This window comes from Neoarius graeffei, chromosome 11 (assembly GCF_027579695.1).
Source record: "Neoarius graeffei isolate fNeoGra1 chromosome 11, fNeoGra1.pri, whole genome shotgun sequence".
NCBI classification, from domain to species: domain Eukaryota; kingdom Metazoa; phylum Chordata; class Actinopteri; order Siluriformes; family Ariidae; genus Neoarius; species Neoarius graeffei.
Window position 1 is genome coordinate 15394227 of NC_083579.1, and position 20717 is coordinate 15414943.

The 20717-nt window shown below is 41.6% G+C and overlaps 1 protein-coding gene across 1 annotated transcript in view; it reads left to right on the plus strand.

The window, feature by feature from the left end:
• ush2a (Usher syndrome 2A (autosomal recessive, mild)) overlaps positions 1 to 20717 on the plus strand; it is a 500620-nt gene that overhangs the window by 35944 nt on the left and 443959 nt on the right. The window contains exon 3 of the mRNA XM_060934842.1: positions 10922 to 11057. Coding sequence (XP_060790825.1) covers positions 10922 to 11057 — 136 coding nt within the window. The remainder of the gene's footprint in view (positions 1 to 10921; positions 11058 to 20717) is intronic.

A 20717-nucleotide genomic window follows, 5' to 3' on the forward strand; every position in this document is an offset into this window, starting at 1 on the left:
GAATGGTCTAATCAAAGCCCAGACCTCAATCCAATTGAGAATCTGTGGCATAACTTGAAGATTGCTGTACACTAACGCAACCCATTTAACTTGAAGGAGTTGGAGCAGTTTTGCCTTGAGGAATGGGCAAAAATCCCAGTGGCTAGATGTGCTAAGTTAATAGAGACATACCCCAAGAGACTTGCAGATGTAATTGCAGCAAAAAAGTGGCTCTCCAAAGTGATGACTTTCATGGTGCTCCATAAGATGTTCAGTTTGCACCCTTAAAGTGGTAGGCATGTTGTGTAAATCAAATGGTGCTAACCCCCCAAAAAATCCCTTTTAATTCCAGCTTGTAATGTGACAAAACAGGACAAACACCAAGGGGGATGAAAATACTTTTGCAAGACAATGTATGTGAACACACAGGAACTCTTTCATTCATCCATCTTCAGAAATCACTTCGTTTAGCAGTAATCTGATGACTTCTTGATGCATTGAAAATAATAATACAGTATTATCAGACCACAGCAAGAGTAACAGTATGTAGCATGCACACTGTACTCCATCAGCCAGATGTTATTTTACACTCAAGTCCGATTCATGAATTCAAGCTCAAGAATAAACGTGTTGAGTTGTGTTCTAAGACGACTGAGGACATGCTTGATGTAATTATCAAAAAAAAAAGTACCGGTATGAATCGTGCATCAACGACATCATCTTGCTCACAAACACCAGAGACGTTTCTAATCAGTGTGAGAAAGAGTCACAGGCCTTTATAGGAACCTTTGGGATTATGAAAAAAGCACTTATTTTACTAAGAGTAGACATTTGTCACAGACACACTGGTGTGTAGAAAAGCGAGGCAAAAGCCCAGCCTTGCAAGCTGGTTAGCAAAAGCGATTCGTGTTCCTTTCGGTCACGGTGAGGAAGAGAGGGAAAGAAATAGATCTCTGATATGCTTTCTGCTTAAAGCATAGCCTTCCAAGAGTTATTACCTTTATTAAAAGCACTGACACGTTGCCTTATATATTTCCGCCTTCTCCCACGCCACCGAGACAATTTTCTTTTCTTAAATAAACTGTCATGCTCGTGTTAATTTATCGCTGCCACCCTCATTGCGGGAGAAGGAAGGGCTGATATAAAGCATGTATATATGAGATTGGTAATTGTAGCTTTAGCCTACTTGAGTAGAACAAATGCGTCTCTCTCATGGCTGCGCTAATGTGATAAAGGGAAAATTGGCTGTTCGTCAGCTGCCTCCTCCGCTGTGTAATGGCTGATGTTGAGGAGAGGCGTCCAGCTCCAGCCGACTCGCATGCATCAGCGCTGAAATTCCAACAGCGTTCTCCTCCAGACAGTTATATTTCAAATGATTGGCCGAGTCATTCCCGGTGCACTCCGATACATGGGATAATATAACAAATTACAAGTAAGGAAACAGTTTTGCTTCATTTAAATGATAAGAGTCTGTCTCGCTGAGGCTCAGGGCTAAGCTGTAAATAAAACATCCGTGTGTGTGTGTGTGTGTGTGTGCGTGCGTGCACGCAGATAGAAGGGTTAGGCTTCGGCAGGTATCAGCAACATGCTTTGAAAAAGCTGGGGATTGCCTGCGCTGATACCCTCATCCGGAGTGGAATATTTCTCGGCACCCTGACAGCTCGTCCAGCGCTGAAATGGAAAGGGCTTTATCATGGAGCGCTTTGTCACTCAGGCTGCTGAAGGTGCCTCAGCTCTGCTTTAGGCTTGTATCTCTGCCCTGGTTTATGGGCCAGGTCAAAAGGGCAAAGCATCATTTTTGATATAAAGCTGTGGCATTTGAAGTTAGATATACTTGTATAAGAAAAAAAATTGACGACATTGGAGCTTTTTTCTTTTTTTTCTCCCTCGAGTTCAGAATTCGATTTACAAACAGGAGCTGTAAAACATCGTGTCCTGGACTGCCCTTATTCTTTAACTACAGGCGCTCAATCGGGATGAGATCAACCATTATTTTGATAACCGAGTAATTGAGCAGTTTATTTTCTGGTTAGTTGATTAGTGCTGTAGAACTCGAGACCATTTTATGAAGGCCTCGTCTCGGAACCGACCACATGTTTACTTGGTCTTGTCTCGGTCTCAGACATAGAGGACTCTGGATTTTATTTCAAGAACAGTCAAGACCACAAGTGTGGGGATTTCACTAAACTGCCTGTGTGCTGTCTGATTTATTTGTTAACATCATTACTGTGATCGGATGTAAAATTTCCTGCCGCCCACCCTCCTTCACACCCACTGGTTTGGTCCTGGTCTTGACTCAGTCTTGCCCTACCTTGACCTTGGTCTTGGCCTCTCAACCCCTCAGAGTCTTGGTATCTTGATAGTCTTGATACATTCTGGTCTCGATTTACGGTAGATGGTCTTGACTACAACACAAGTTGGTGTATTATAAAATTATACAAAAATACCAACAATATCCATCCCTCCATCCATTATCTGTAACCAGTTATCCTGTGCAGGGTCGTGGGCAAGCTGGAGCCTATCCCAGCTGACTATGGGTGAGAGGCAGGGTACACCTTGGACAAGTCGCCAGATCATCGCAGGGCTGACTTTATTAGGAACACCCATACAGCAACCTGCTGTTTGATGCACTTCTCTAATTAGCCAATCCCTTGACAGCAGCACAATGCATAAAATCATGCAGATCCAAATCAAGAGTTTCAGGTAATTAATGTTCACTTCAAACATCAGAATGGGAAAAATTGTGATCTCAAAGTATGACTTTCACTGTGGCATGGGTGTTGGTTTGAGCCAGATGGACTGGTTTGAGTATCTCAGAAACTGCTGATCTCCTCAGGTTTTCACACACAACCAGGGCTGCCAACTTTTCGAAATTCCTTGGAGTGAGATTTTTTTTTTGGGGGGTCGATGGCAAAATTTTTCCGGACACCATGCAGTAAGTGGGAATTTTATATTCAGTTTGATATTCACTTGTCCCCCTGCATTCTGGTGTTTTGTTTGTGGGTTGTCCAGCTGGAGATGGACAATGGGGGGGGGGGGGGGGGGGGGGGGGGGGGGTTTGAGATTTTGGATTTAGTAGATGTTCCTGCATTCTGGTGGATTTTTGGAGTGGCCTGCTGTGCCATACGTACATTCTTACACACCCTGACTTGCCAGGCCTTCAGCTTGTGGCCAACAAAAGCACCAAGTTTTGGCTTAAAAGCCCCCACACTAGAAAACTACAGATGACTGCCAATGTTCCTGTAGCCCTATAGACCTGTGTTTCAGATTTAAAGGCAAGTTCATGTTTGAAAATATTTCATCAGCTAAGCCTAAACACCTTCTGAATTGAAACTAAATGTTAAGTTTTTAATAACTGTTGCAAAAAATAAGATTGTCCCTCACTGACTATTCATTATGCATTTAAGGGCTTTCCCCACCACTGGGTTCAGCAGAAGATTGGCATGGGGAAAAATATCAACAGCAAAAGAACAAATAAAATGCTTAAACAGTAAGCAAAATGTGCATGTGCAACAAGAAACATTAAAATGATTAAGTTTGAACAGTATTGAAACACAAAAAGCTGAACCTTGGCCATAGGTGGGAATGTGCACACAAAGTTGGGCTTAAAAATTTTGGTCATACTTAAATAAGCTATATTAATATATTTCTTATTAATTTATTTCTTATCTATGTTTCTTATTAGTAATAGAGCATTCGTCAGGGCCTGTTATCTGACAAATATTCTCTACCTGTCTTGCCCTCTTTGAAACCCTGTCTCCTCAGTATATTGTTCTCTGTCTTTTTTTTTTAATTATTCACAAGTTCAAGTTCTTTGATATTACAGGTGACCATGCTTTATTTACTTTAACTGAGCAATTACATAAATCATAAATAATTAAAAATAAATACCCTGTAAATAAACAATAGGTATGGTGGCTAATGGCTCCTCTTGCATTTGTAATATTATCTCTTACTTGCTTTATTTTACAACATTTCCAGTATGGCTTCAAATAAAGTCATAAAGTATGATAACATACAATAAACAAACTAAAAATGCGCCTTAATAACCATGTGCTAAGGAGGTGCTCTCCCGTGCTGCTTGTTGGGGAAGATAGAGGCTGTGGCATGGCAGGAGGCCTATAATGATTTAGCATGCCTAGTACACAGCTCTCGATATGGCATTAAATATTCTCACAGCACTTATAGGCTAAAACGATTAAGAAACTTTATATAAGTTCATAATTACGCCAGTAACACCACACATTGGCGTGCATATGTACAAACCTGTCTGAGACACCCGTCTTCAACTCGGATACCTTCTTCTCTCTCCTCTTCCTCTAAATTGACGGTAGGCAATTATCCAACTTCCGGCGAGTGCAGCATCATTAGATGCGCCACCTACCATAGGGGAGTGTGTACAGAACGGAACACCTCTCTGCCTGTTTAGCCGTGCGTAAAGCGTAATTGATCAATCGCAAGTGGTTGGCGCGACACAATGGGTAGCCTAGATTAGATAGATAAACTAGATTTTTTTTCTAGCATGAGAAATTGGAGGTATGGCGTGTGAGCGTGTGAAGACAATCAAATGCGTGTGTCTCACGCTCATTGCGTGAGAGTTGGCAGCCCAGACACAACAGTCTCTAGAGTTTACACATATTGGTTTGGGATTTTTTTTTTTGCCAGGAAGGATATAGTAACTCATATAATCACTCTTTACAACTGTGGTGAGCAGAAAAGCATCTCAACATGCAACAGCAGAACCGAAGACCACATTGGGTTCCAGTCCTGCAGCCAAGAACAACGATCTTAGAATCAACAAGTTCCTATTAAAGTGGCCGGTGTGTGTGTGTGTTTGCTGCAGTCCTGATACACAGTGAGCCTTTATTTTTATTTCAACAGACATACAGCAGTACGACGATGTTAAAGAAAATCTCGTTTTATATTTTTAATGTTTAAAAGCTGAAGGTGCAATGAGAGCTTTAACATTTCACTTTCCCTAATGGAACAAATAAAGGATTTTTTTTTTTTAGGTAAGATGGAATTTCGGTCTGTTTGAATGTCAGCTGATAGCGTTTCTCAGCAGAGTGCTTTGTTGGGAAAGGTAATGACGCAGCATGTACGCTGTACCGACATGTCATCTGTTCTTTAACCTCGAGTCCTCATTCACCACCATGCAAAGAAAACGAGAATGGCTTAGAAATAGCGAGGGCACTGTGACGGAAATTTTCAACCCTGAACGCGAAGTTAATACTAACGCAAGCTGGTGGAATTCAGTTAGCATGAGGTTTGAGAGTCAAGCTTCCTAATCCCAAATGGCCTTTATGGTGAAATGGTGATCGTTGACATTTTTTGGAGGAATTACTCCTGCCCTTGTGCACCCCATTTTCCTCATCTTTTGAGTTTTTGTTGTTACACTTGTATTTATAAGAGTTGTCTAGAACAGAATTGTTTTGACTGTCGTACAGTGAGTTGAGTGGCTTTCAGCAGGTATTCGTGCTCTGATGCTGGCTGGATACCTGACTCCACAGCGCTCAGTCTCATAAACGCAATCACATAAATTTGTTGTGAATTCGGGTAATTCTCTGCGCACACCAAATATGCCTGCTTGGGTTTGAAAGCTGAGAGCAGCTTTTAAGATGTCAGCACCTGCTGATTATGAAGTTGCTAAAAGCTCCAGAGAATGGCTGGTTAATAATCTCCTGCAGTGCTGAAGTGATCTCCACACAGGCTTTTTCTTGTCGGGAAACATTCTAAATAGGGCACACACACACACACACTCGCATACATACAAAAGAAACAATCGGTGATGTGTACTACAGTATATTTTATATATAATATACAGTTGTGGTCAGAAGTTTACATACAGTGACATGAATATCATATTGGATATGAATGTCATGGCAATATTTGGGCTTTCAATAATTTCTTTGAACTGTTCTTTTTCTGTGGCAGAATGATTGTACAGCATACATCTTTAATAAAAAAAACACTAGAATTTGGTGCAGAAGTTTTAATTTTTTATTTGGGTTTTCTGAAATCAACACAGGGTGAAAATTGTACTTACAGGGTCAAAAATATACATACAGCACACCTAATATCTGGGTAAAATGTCTCTTCACAAGATTCACCTTGGCCAAACACTTTTGTTTACCATGAACAAGCTTCTGGCAGAATTCTAGTTGGATATTTCACGACTCTTCATGGTAGAATTGGTAGAGTTCAATTAAATTTTTTTTCTTAGCATGGACTCGACTTATAAGCACGGTCCATATATTTTCAATAGGGTTGAAGTCAGGATTTGTTTTAAGCTTAATGTTAGCCTGCTTTATCCTCCACAACCAGCTCTGATGTGTGTTTCGGCTCATTGTCCTGTTGTCACTTCCAAGTCCCAAGTCGTATTCAAGTTTCTGATGGTTTATGCTGAAGAATTCTAAGGTAGTCCTCCTTCTTCATTATTCCATCCACTTTGTGCAGTGAACCAGTTCCACTGGCTGCAAAACAGCCCCAGAGCATGATGATCCTACCACCACCACCAGCTGGTACAGTGTCCCTCTGTACATGGTGGTCATTGTGGCCAAACAACTCAATCTTTGTCTCATCTAACCATACAGCTATCCTCTAGAAGGCTTTTTCTTTTGTCCATGTGGTCAGCTTCAAACATTAGTTAAGCTAGATGATGTCAGTTTTGGAGCAGGGGGTGATTTCTTGGATAGCAGCCTCTTAGTCCATAGTGATGTAAAACTCACTGAACTGTAGACAGTGATCCATCAGCTTCTAGTTCATGACAGGGCTGTGTCATGGTGGTTCCTGACCATCCAAACCAATTTCCTTTCAGCTAAGGGTGACACTTTGGGTTTTCTTGAAGCAAAGTGGCTTGGCAAAGTGACTACACCTCCCAGTAACTTACATACAATTGTTTGAACTGATCTTGGAATTTGCAGTTGTTTAGAAATGGCTCCGAGAGACATTCCGGACTTGTGTATATCTGCGATCCTCTTTCTTAGATCTGCACTTTCCAATTGTATTGTGTGTTGGCCAATCCAATGAGTGCTGTAAACAAACCCTTTTTATGAAGGCACAGAGAAGCTACCAGCTGTAGTCAATCATGATCACTAACAGGAAGTTAAGAGTCCTCGGCCTTGACAAGAGAAGAGACATTTTGGAAGTTTCAGCACCTCTGAATTAATAATCTAAGTGAGTGTATGTAAATTTTTGACCCTGTATGTATAGTTTTGACCTTGTTGATTTCAGAAAACTCAAAGGAAATTACAACTTGTGCACCAAATTTGTTTTTTTTTTTTTATGAAAGATGTATGCTTCTTTCTGCCACAGACAGAATGAAGCATACATCATGCAATCATTCTGCCACAGAAAAAGAACAGTTCAAAGAAATTACTGAAAGCCCAAATATTGCCATGACATTCATATCCAAAATGACAGTCATGTCATTGTATGCAAACTTCTGACCACAACTGATATATATAAACCAACAAGTGTTGCCAGGCAAAACAAACCTCACCCGGCAGCACTTATTTCATACCTATAATGGTAATATTCCTCAATCATCAGCTGTCGGGCTATAATCCTTTGAAAATCCATGACCTTGAGTTTGACATTTCAAAGTCATTCAAGGTCAAAGGTCATGGTGGCAACTGAAAGCCCATATGGGGCTCCTTATATGTTGATAATGGTAAACGTCTGGTTATCATGAACCATTCTAAAGTTATAGCCCTTTGAAAACCCATGACCTTCAGTTTGACCTTTCAGGGTCACTCAAGATCAAAGATCATGGTGCCAAATGAAAGCCCATATGGCACTTCCTATAAGTTGATAATTGTAAATATCGGTCTACCATCAACCATTTTCAAGTTACATCCCTCTAAAAATCTGTGACCTTGAGTTTGACCTTTTAAGGTCACTCAAGGTCAAAGATCATGGTGCCAAATGAAAGGCCATATGGGAGTTCCTATATGTTCATAATAGTAAACATCTGTCTATCGGCAACCGTTTTTGAGGTATAATGGAAAATATGTTATTTTTGAATGAAAGGTTGACCTTTCCGGTGACCTTGACCTTCACCTTGACCTGATTACACCCAAAATTTAATCAGGTAATCTACAGACCATTGCCCACCTACACTGAAAATTTGAAGTCAATCAGTGCAACCGTCTAGATGCTAGATTGTTAACAGACAGACACACAAACAAACCGCACTGATTACAATAGCTCACACCGCTTACTCCGTTGTGGGCGAGGTAACCAGGGGCCAGAAATCTGTCTCTTCTCCTCCTCTACACTTTGGAACAACATGCTGATGTCAGTTGTTGATTGTTTAATGGGAAAGTTTGCAGCATTGTTCCATGAATCCATTATTGGAGATGTTTTATACCCTCATTCTGTTTTCCAGTTTAGTTCTAGTGTGAAGTGCTGGATCAGGATCTGATCTCTGGAGATGTTCTGGATGTCGACAGATCATATGTTTAGAAAACATGCCTCTGAGGAGAGGAGTTACTGAGTTACTAACAGGAAGTGCGCATTGGATCAGTATTTTGCATCAGTTGATACTCTGAGCACTGTACCATAAACACAAGAAGCAGGTTTTGTCCAAGTGTGATGGAGGAGACGGATAAATAACACCATTTGGGAGTTAAAGAGTGCAATAATAAGTTCTGTCTCACTGTAGAGATGAAATAAAAACAAAGAAAAGAAATACAATCTGAACCCAATACAGCAGAACTGTTTTAGCTCCGAACCCCGTTTCAAAAGCCTTCATTGGCGCTAAATAGATGGAAGCACTTCAGACTTCATTTACATCACTCTGACGTGGGCTTCAGATCTTAAGAAGCGAGTCATCGGGCCGGTTTGAGATTTTGAGAACGGCCTCTCACCAGTCTTCAATCAGTCATCATGAAAGAGCACGGCTTAAGGATCCTCGAGGCAGCTAGTTGTCTCGCGCTTCCTTCATCCTCCAGGAATTTTGCTTCACTTCCATCCACCTTTTCAACTTTTTTTTTCTTTTTTTTGGGAAGGAAGCTGTGAACATACAAATGTGAATGTGATAGGAGAGCTCTTTATCGGAGAAGAGTGGCACACAGTCACCAGGCAAAGGCAAAAAACTTTATAGGACTTTTTTCATTTTAAAGGTTTCATGGGAACTCCTGAAGCCCAGTATCCAGCGTTTTTTTTTTTTTTAGTGGCACAGCAAAGCACAACTGCAAAATAGCGCTGGCAGGTTTAGAGCAGGAAATGAGCAGGAAAATTTACATTTTGTTGCCCCGTACTACAACCCTGATTCCAAAAAAGTTGGGACAAAGTACAAATTGTAAATAAAAACGGAATGCAATGATGTGGAAGTTTCAAAATTCCATATTTTATTCAGAATAGAACATAGATGACATATCAAATGTTTAAACTGAGAAAATGTATTATTTAAAGAGAAAAATTAGGTGATTTTAAATTTCATGACAACAACACATCTCAAAAAAGTTGGGACAAGGCCATGTTTACCACTGTGAGACATCCCCTTTTCTCTTTACAACAGTCTGTAAACGTCTGGGGACTGAGGAGACAAGTTGCTCAAGTTTAGGGATAGGAATGTTAACCCATTCTTGTCTTATGTAGGATTCTAGTTGCTCAACTGTCTTAGGTCTTTTTTGTCATATCTTCCATTTTATGATGCGCCAAATGTTTTCTATGGGTGAAAGATCTGGACTGCAGGCTGGCCAGTTCAGTACCCGGACCCTTCTTCTACATAGCCATGATACTCTAATTGATGCAGTATGTGGTTTGGCATTGTCATGTTGGAAAATGCAAGGTCTTCCCTGAAAGAGACGTCGTCTGGATGGGAGCATATGTTGCTCTAGAACCTGGATATACCTTTCAGCATTGATGGTGTCTTTCCAGATGTGTAAGCTGCCCATGCCACACGCACTAATGCAACCCCATACCATCAGAGATGCAGGCTTTTGAACTGAGCGCTGATAACAACTTGGGTCGTCCTTCTCCTCTTTAGTCCGAATGACACGGCGTCCCTGATTTCCATAAAGAACTTCAAATTTTGATTTGTCTGACCACAGAACAGTTTTCCACTTTGCCACAGTCCATTTTAAATGAGCCTTGGCCCAGAGAAGACGTCTGCGCTTCTGGATCATGTTTAGATACGGCTGCTTCTTTGAACTATAGAGTTTTAGCTGGCAACGTCAGATGGCATGGTGAATTGTGTTCACAGATAATGTTCTCTGGAAATATTCCTGAGCCCATTTTGTGATTTCCAATACAGAAGCATGCCTGTATGTGATGCAGTGCCGTCTAAGGGCCCGAAGATCACGGGCACCCAGTATGGTTTTCCGGCCTTGACCCTTACGCACAGAGATTCTTCCAGATTCTCTGAATCTTTTGATGATATTATGCACTGTAGATGATGATATGTTCAAACTCTTTGCAATTTTACACTGTCGAACTCCTTTCTGATATTGCTCCACTATTTGTCGGCGCAGAATTAGGGGGATTGGTGATCCTCTTCCCATCTTTACTTCTGAGAGCCGCTGCCACTCCAAGATGCTCTTTTTATACTCAGTCATGTTAATGACCTATTGCCAATTGACCTAATGAGTTGCAATTTGGTCCTCCAGCTGTTTCTTTTTTGTACCTTTAACTTTTCCAGCCTCTTATTGCCCCTGTCCCAACTTTTTTGAGATGTGTTGCTGTCATGAAATTTCAAATGAGCCAATATTTGGCATGAAATTTCAAAAGGTCTCACTTTCGACATTTGATATGTTGTCTATGTTCTACTGTGAATACAATATCAGTTTTTGAGATTTGTAAATTATTGCATTCCGTTTTTATTTACAATTTGTACTTTGTCCCAACTTTTTTGGAATCGGGGTTGTAAATGCTAATGTGGACTTTATGACTAGACTTGTGTGGAATTTTAGTGACGTTCATTCCTGTTGGATTTTAGGTACATAAAACAAGTATGAGCTTGTTCCTGAATGGACAAGAAGAAGATGGTACGGCCTTTGACACAAAAACCCTGATCGGCCCAGTCGCTGATGTCACCTCAGATGCTGAGGCTTGGATTGGCCAGACCTCCAAAGGTAAGTCCTTGCTTTTCCTTGCTTGTTTTTAACTGATCACGGTTTCATATGAATTAGTTTTGTGTTTTCATGTGCAATAGTTAGGGTCCAAGCACCAAAAGCCCAGAAGTGCAAGCCTTTTGTTTTTGTCCTGTTCATTATTAGCTCATCTGGCCAATAGGCGATGACCTTACGCCATCATGTGTTGTCCGTCGTCCGTCCAGTATCGTCCACATACAAAAATCATTTATTCTCTTTCAGTTCTTCACCAATTTTTATTCTTTTTGGCAGGAAGGCAGGTATGCTTGGGGTGCATATAGCTTGTATTCAAATTCGCATAACTGCAATTACTAATGAAGATATGGAGTAATTAATCAGTCCCAAATGAGCTGTTTCCACACAAGTCGCTTCTTCCCCCTCAATTCTTCACCGATTTTGATTCTTTCTGGCATGAAGGTAGGGGTACCTAAGGTGCATATAACTTCTACCCAGATTTGCTTCATTACAATTATTAATGAAGTTATGGACTAATTAAGCCTTAATGAGCAGTTCAACAAAAATCGCTTTTTCTCAGTCAATTCCTCGCCGTTTTGGATTCTTTCTGGCAAATAGGTAGGCATTCCTATATATAGCTTGCATATAGTGTATATAGCTTGCAACATTTATTGCACAAGGTGGCCCACTTTAGATCGTTCCTTCTGGACAAGACAAGGCCAGAGTGAGCTACGCCGTCATTGATGGTCTTGTTATTCAATATCATTTTGACCATTTTTGAGATGCTCTGCATGAATAAACTCACAAAACTTGGTACAAACACAAGAAATTGTGGTCATCAAGTTCTGGAAAAAGCTTGGATCTGGGCGTGGCCCAGATGCTCACTAACGCCCCCTTTGACATTTTTCTTATTTATGGGCCTCCAGTTTCATGCACATGCACCAGGTTTAGTCGGCATATGATGCTTCTTACAACAGACAAATTTCACAATCATCATCATCATCTTCAGCCCATTATCTCTGCCCAGCAAGGAGCTGTTGTACATTTTGCACATATTCACAGGAACCAAACTCCACCTCCACATATTCCTCCAGCAGCGTTCGTCAGATTCAACCCCAATTTCATTCATCAAGATATCCAAAGTGTTGAATTGCAAAAGATTTAAAAAAATATATTTAACAATATTGCCATGGCAAGGCAATCAATTAACGTCATGCTGTGCAAACAGGAAGTGTGTTATGAAGCCATTTTTAATACTCCTCCTAGAGGGTTCTGCAGATCCATACCAAATTTGATATCCGTGATGTAAAACTGTGAAGGAACTTTTGATAGCTTAAACGATGTTGTCATGGCCAGGTGATAAATGACCATGTGATTTCACTGAACATCATGCATTAAAATGTGCCACTCAAACAGAATCAAATGTTTTCAGCAATCAAGTTAATGACTGTTCAAAAGTAATCATGAACAGATTCGCATCTTTTGAAAGTGTTGTGTAATTATATTCCAATATAGTAAATGACCTACTCCTAGCTGCTGACACAGGCCATGTAAGCATTCTCATTTTATTTGACCTTACAGCTGCCTTCGATGCTGTCTGTCACAACTACCTCTTATCCTGTCTGGAATCATTACTTGGCATCACTGGCACACAAATTTCCTGGTTTAAATCATACCTTACAGCAAGAGAACAGTTTGTTTCTATCAGTAATTTTAGGTCCCCCAGTTTACCCCTCTCCCATGGTGTTCCTCAGGGCTCTGTCCTAGGACCTTTACTTTTCATTATTTGCAACCTCCCCCTTGGCAGCACATTACGCCAACGTGGCCTATACTTCCACTGCTATGCTGACGATGCTCAAATTTACATCTATACTAAGCCCTCTCATACCCTACCACCCTCCAACCTGGTTGATTGTCTCAATGCTATCAATAGCTGGATGACCCATAATTTTCTTAAGCTTAATCAAGATAAGACAGAAGCCATTCTCATATCCACCCCTGATATCCTACACAAACTGGCACATTTACAATTATCCATCCCTGGTTATTTCACCACTACCTCTGCTGAAGTAACAAGAAGACAGACTCATCTATATCCCCCACCCTATATACCAGGGGTCGGCAACCTTTTTGCCATGTAGTGCCAATTAGAAATTTTCTTGTTAGTTAGTGTGCCATTCAAATAGGTCTTGTTAACTATGTGTAATTAGACACCACACATTTTAGATGGATATGGGTATTTAATGCATTGAGCAAATGTAAAACACCATTGCACTTGTTTTATGCCATTAACCTCACACACAAGGTTTAAGAACACCCCCCCCACACACACACACATTGGATAACAACATTGCAAGCAGCTTATACATTCATTCATTCATTCATTCATTATCTCTAGCCGCTTTATCCTTCTACAGGGTCGCAGGCAAGCTGGAGCCTATCCCAGCTGACTACGGGCGAAAGGCGGGGTACACCATGGACAAGTCGCCAGGTCATCACAGGGCTGACACATAGACACAGACAACCATTCACACTCACATTCACACCTACGGTCAATTTAGAGTCACCAGTTAACCTAACCTGCATGTCTTTGGACTGTGGGGGAAACCGGAGCACCCGGAGGAAACCCACACGGACACGGGGAGAACATGCAAACTCCGCACAGAAAGGCCCTCGCCGGCCCCGGGGCTCGAACCCAGGACCTTCTTGCTGTGAGGCGACAGCGCTAACCACTACACCACCGTGCCGCCCGCAGCTTATACAAATTCACAAAATAACATCCAAAATCTTTCAGTAGGTAACAGGCCCAAGTTATTCACAATAAAGACGTAGCAGCCTAATGGAAATGGAACTGATGAATAATAAAACTACAGAAAAAAATGTAAATAATGAGTGTCAGAGAACATTAACAAGTAGTCTACATAAAGTGGCTTAACAATAAACTGCAAATTTGAAGTAGCCTTGTTACAAAATAAATGTTTTGCCTATCCGTCAATGTGATCCCTGGCCCTGCTTCCCCTTCCTTAGCTCCGAGATGTGGGGATGGTAATTGGTCACTTTGAGTTGGACGCATGCTTCCGAATAGCCCGTTGTTAGACGACTTCGGGAGGGGCAAAATACATTCTTCATGTGCGAAAATATCTGTTCACACAGATATGTTGATCCAAACACTGACAATAAAGCCAGTGCGATATTGCGAAGACAGTTGAACTTTTCGGGTAAAGATGCCCAGCAGGATTCATTGGCTTTAAACAGCAGAACTCCTCTCTCACAGTCACATCACAATAGCTTGCCGTCACTGCCAAACGCGCCACATCATTCACATCTACGCTTTCGTCAAGCGCAATGCTAAATACCGCTGCATCTTTTATGCCAGTTGTTTGCTGCACCCTTACGTTTTCGGCCATTTCACCAATTCGTCGCTCAACAGTTCTGGCTGATACGGGCATGTCTTTTATTCTTGATTTTATTGTTTCTTTATTTGGCAGCCCCTCAAAAAGACTATCCGAGCTGGAGAGAAAGGCCTCCTTAATGTATTCACCGTCTGTGAATGGCTTTCCATGTTTAGCTATAGAGTGAGAAATTATATAGCTAGCTTCAGTGGCATTGTTTTTAGCTGAGGCAAAGACTTTTAAAGTGTGGGCTTGCTTCCCATATCCGCACACTGCGCGTGAGATTGATTCGTCCCTATCTGCCTGATCTTTGAAAGTCTTTTTGTGCTTTGCCTCGAAATGACGTTTAACACTGGATGTTCAACACACAACACTTTGAAAACACAACTTGCACACAGCACAGTCCCTCTGAGAAACGAACCCATATTCTTTGGTCCACGAGGAGAGGAAAGCCCGAACTGTCGGCTTCTTTGCCATCTTAGCGCAACTGCTGCATCAAGTGGGCCCATCTCGTGAGAAATATGGGGAGGGGACAGTGTTGCCAGATTGGCCGGTTTTAAGTTCATTTTGGCGGGTTTTGAACATATTTTGGGCTGGAAAACGTCAGCAGTATCTGGCAACACTGGGAGGGGGGTGCTATATTGTTGTGTAGTCATGCTAAAAGAGCAGGCTCGCCATGCAACAGCCAATGACAGTTCAAGATGACGTTTGAACATTTTTAATGTGTTGAATAATTAGGTTTGTGTATCATCGTAATTGTGCCACTGGAAATTCCTCGGCGTGCCAGTTGTGGCACGCATGCCTAGGGTTGCCGACCCCTGCTATATACCAACTATATACCAAGTTTCAAGATATTATTTGTCACATTTTTCAAGTTCTGCTGCAGGAAACCAACCCTACCTCTTTACACTGACCTCAGCAGCCCATGGCATAAACCCACCGGACCTTTGGTCCATCTCATCTCATCTCATTATCTCTAGCCGCTTTATCCTGTTCTACAGGGTTGCAGGCAAGCTGGAGCCTATCCCAGCTGACTACAGGCGAAAGGCGGGGTACACCCTGGACATCACAGGGCTGACACACAGATTCACACTCACATTCACACCTACGGTCAATTTAGAGTCACCAGTTAACCTAACCTGCATGTCTTTGGACTGTGGGGGAAACCGGAGCACCCGGAGGAAACCCACGCAGACACGGGGAGAACATGCAAACTCCACACAGAAAGGCCCTCGCTGGCCACGGGGCTCGAACCCAGACCTTTTTGCTGTGAGGCGACAGCGCTAACCACTACACCACCGTGCCGCCACCTTTGGTCCAGGTGAGCTAAAAATGAAAATTTCTCGCATTTCTTAGTATCAAAAGGCACATATACATTACTTAATCAACACATATACCAACTTTCAAGACCATACCTCTCATAGTTTTCAAGTTCTGCTCCGGAAACAAAACCTACCCCTAAGACTACCCTGAGAAACTAAGTCTGAAATTGTTTCCATGGAAACATTAAAAATTTTAATTTCTCAAATTTCTTAGTATGAAAAGGCACATCTACATCACCTTGTTAACATGTATACCAAGTTTCAAATCCATATCATGAATAGTTTTGGATATATGCTCCGGAAACGAACATTGCTCTTAGAAACTAAGTCAAAATATATTTTGTATGTAAAAATTTGAAAACTTTTTTTTTCAAAAATCCAAAATAGCAAAAGGCACCAGTTCACATGTTGCTTGATATGTATACAAAGTTTCATGAAGATATCTTCAGTAGTTTTAAAGATATGGCTCGGAAATGAAAACGTGACCAGACAGACAGATGGACAGACAGACAGACAGACCCTGTTTCTATTTCCCCTGCCCAATAAAAAACCTAGGAGTCATAGTTGATTCTACACTCTCCTTTGACTCTCATATCAAAAATATTACCAAAACAGCCTTCTTCCATCTTAAAAACATCTCCAAACTTCGTTCCTCTCTCATCTTATCGGCTGCTGAGACACTCACCCATGCATTTATTACTTCCAGGTTAGATGACTGTAACGCCCTGCTCTTTGGAGTCTCAGCGAAGAGAATTAACCGGCTACAGTATGTCCAAAACTCTGCTGCAAGGGTGCTCACCCGTACCAGATCATGGGATCGCATCACTCCCATCCTCCAGCAAATACACTGGCTCTCAGTCCAGTACCGCATCCAATATTCTACTTGTTTACAAATCGGTCCATAACCTGGCCCCTTCCTATCTATCAAATCTCCTAACTCCATACAGACCATCTCGCACCCTGCGCTCCACTGATGCCCATCTACTAGCTATCCCCCTCTCTCAGCTTCGCTCCATGGGTGACCAGGCCTTCAGTGTGGCTGGGCCTAAACTTTGGAATGCCCTTCCACTAGCACTGCGCCAATGCACAACACTATCCACTTTCAGAACTCTGGTGAAAACACATCTCTTCAGAATGGCTTTCCCCATTGCCTCTTAACTGCTCCCATTGCCTTTTCCATATCCCATAGTTTACTCCCTTTTACCTTGTACTGTCCACTCTCTTTGTGTTGCTCTTCCTTTGTGGTGCTCTTTGGTACCTTTCTTAATTTTTTTTAACTATTATTTATTTAGTTCTGTCTGTGTATCTGTTTTCATTGCGTGAACAGTGCTCATAGGCTACATCCACAGGACAACGGCAACGAGATGTTATTTAAAAATATATCGCGTCCAAATGGGCAACGATCAGTAAAATATCAGGTCCATATGGCAACGCAACGCTTGCTGAAAACAATGCAATACACATGCCACACCTCTAGGGGCGCTGTAAGACGGTCCCTTCGGAGACACCAGAACAATAGAAGAAGTAAGGACGCATGCGCATAAACTATTATGCGCGAGACTTCATATTAGCCACAAAGTCAGGAAAATCTGTTCGGAAAATTACATTATAATGACCAAATACAATGAATAGTATTTTTCCAGTCTCACCTGTGAAAGGTAATCCCATGTGATCTCGTTTGGACGGCAAACCTGTTGGTACAGTTAAACGCAGCTAATCTTTATTCTCCGCTTTGACCTATCCAATATGGCGGCGAGGATGACGTATGATTCTACGCGGAAGGCGGCGTCTTTAATGGTCCGGAATAAATTGAATGCTACATGTTGATGGATTAATTTGTTGTTTCTCACCTGTGAAAGGTAATCCCATATGATCTCGTTTGGACGGTAAACCTGTTGGTACAGTTAAACGCAGCACATGAATCTTTATTCTCCGCTTTGACCTATCCAATATGGCGGCGAGGATGACGTATGATTCCACGCGGAAGGCGGCGTCTTTAATGGTCCGGAATAAATTGAATGCTACACGTTGATGGATTAATTTGCTCTTCTATGCCCTTTTTGAGGAATGTATTGTAGGACTTAAACTCACATCTGAAGAGGTGAGATCGCTCCTTTTTTTTCCCTATTTTTGCTGGCGGGATTGAGTCTCTCTCTCTCTCTCTCTCTCTCTCTCTCTCTCTCTCTCACTTTGCACCATTACACAATAAATATTCACAGTGAAAATATTTTGTAAGCACGTTTCATGAACCAAGTTATAGGATTTGTTGACAACTCGCATCGAGTTCGTTACACTTCTACCCAGCATGAAGCACTCACAGTCATGTGGTTGTGACGTCATCGTAAACAAATCCGTTCTACTCATCCAGACGACTTCACAACGGCAACGTTGCCAGATCTTTCCACTCTGGAACCCGTTCTCAAAAAGATTGCGTTTTGGGCACCCAAAACACCGGTGCCGTGTGGATGCCAGGCCTAAACGATAAGCAATTGTATCGGAGTCACCTGAATCCGTTGCCGTGTGGACAGGGCCTTAGTGTTTGTCTATTGTTGTGTGCTGTGTACTTTTGTCCTGGCATTTTAATTTTACAGTGTACTTGGGTATCTTAAAAGGCGCTTATAAATAAAATGTATTATTATTAATTTATTATACTGTCGATCAGACAGTGTGGCTCGGATTTCACAGGTATGTGATGTAATGCTAGTATGTGGTGATGAAATAGCCATTAGGGGTGTTCACACAGCACATATTTGCATCGATGCTGCACCGATGTATTTTGTTGCGATATATCTTACACCGGTGTAAATTTTGTGGAGCGTTCACACGTCACAAACCTGCTTACTAGAGAGAAGCGTGTTAGCACCAGTGCAGCCCCACTTGCGTTCATACGGCAGTTTTTGCGACCGTGCCATACGATAGTAATAATGCGGAAATGAAATATGCGCATGCGTGAAAATGTACTTCCTTTTCCCGGTTGTCATGGCATCACCAAGCGCCGGGAAAACAATGTGGATGAAGACACCAGTGTTGCCAGATACTGCTGACGTTTTCCAGCCCAAAATATGTTCAAATCCGCCAAAATGCACTTAAAACTGCCCAATCTGGCAACACTGGAAGACACGCAGTTCTGTTGTTGTTGATATTCACCATTTTGGAAGCGCAAAATACCAGGATGCAAATTATGCAATGCCCGTATGTAATCAACTCTCCTCACGCGTAGCGAGTCTACCCCTGTAGCGTTCAGACGTCCCATTTTATATCGGTGCTGCCCCGCAAACTAGCATTTACTCCGGAGTAAATTTCTTAAACCACCTCCCGAGCAGGGTTAGATTTGCACCAGTTTAAGCAGCTTTCAAGGGCTACACCGGTATAACTTTGTACCGTGTGAACGCTCTACCGGGGCAGCCCCGGTGCTACACCGGAGTAAAAGTTGCCGTGTGAACACCCCTAAAGTTGCAGCCTCGGTGCCTCATTGCTTGGCCCCACCAATCGCTTCTTTGTCTGTTTTTTGGTGCTGCTGTTGTCCATGAGCCCATCTGCTATGCTATGTGGTGACCTTAAACTTCACAATCTAATGGAGATACCTGCCAAAAAGAGTTCCTATCTCTTTTCTTTTCTCAATACCAGATAATGTATGAAGTTTTGCTCTTGGAAAAAAAAAGCATTCTTAGTTTCTTTCCATTTTTTTTTTTACTTTGATATTCCTTTGAGTGGAAATGTAACACCAACCACTACTAAGTTGCACTGTATATAAAATATATTAAATTAACGCTGCCCTTATTTTAAATGAATTTACACATACAGCATTTTCTTCTTAGTTGAATTGGAAGAGGGAAAAGGGCACACTAATCTGCAAAGGTGCCACAGTTTTTCATTTTTGAAAGATCCGTAAGCCAGCAACTAATCAAATCTGGGGATTTATACAGGCCAAGGGTGACCATATGGTCACACATAATCTGTTCATAAATGAGATGAGATGGGATTTCTGCACTGCCCACGGTAAAAACGCATTTGAATACGTATCTGTGAATGGCGCACACTAAATGGATGTCAACTCTGTTACTTTAATTTCCTTCCTGCACTTGAATTTTCACTGCCGGTGTCCACCATGGACATGTTCGTATTATGAGGACAAATTTCCTTCGGTCCATTTTTAATACTGATTAGGTAATCCATTATTGCGTTGTCAGGGAATTTAAGCCAAATATGAGTCCGTTCCCGCTTTAGATCAGTCGTGTACTTTCACTTTATTGAAAATTTAAAGCCCCTGGAATAATATGGTTTTACATTGCACACCAGAATGTTGCTTAGAAGTAAAAGAACATATGACATGTTCTTTCTTATCATACAGTTCAGTCTGAAGTGGAAACGGTTACAAACTCTCATGTTCCGCTGCTTGCTCAATCCGTGCAAGTCTAGTTTGCATCGGGGACGCTGGGGACGTGTCTCCACCATATTCTGAAAGTGTAGCATGATGAAATCATTTCTGCCACAGGTTGTTATATAAACGCTTTCTAAAAATATAAGCTATCACCTCCACATCCTTTAAAAAAAGACAGAAAAATCGAGATTCTAGCAGCTTTCCTTCGCTCTGGAAACAGATGTTTGCATCGAACACGAAGATATGATTATGATTTACGTTGGTCTCTCATGAGTTTATTGATAAAAAACTGCAGTCGTTATACTGTGGCACATGAAAATATAAAGTTCTTCACCTGCTCTAACCGTCTCAGAAAGCAGATCGCATGGGTAATTCAGAGTTTTTGCCTTTCTAATACGGCTCTACATCAAACACTTTTTGTAGTGGTTTTATATTGAACTTTTAAGGTTTTCCCTGAGTGGACAACTGAAGAACCTACAGTGCTATGAAAAAGTATTTGCCCCCTGCTGATTTCTTCCATTTTCACGTATTTGTCACATTTAAATGTTTTAGGTTATCCAACTAAGTCTAATATAAGATAAAGACGATATAC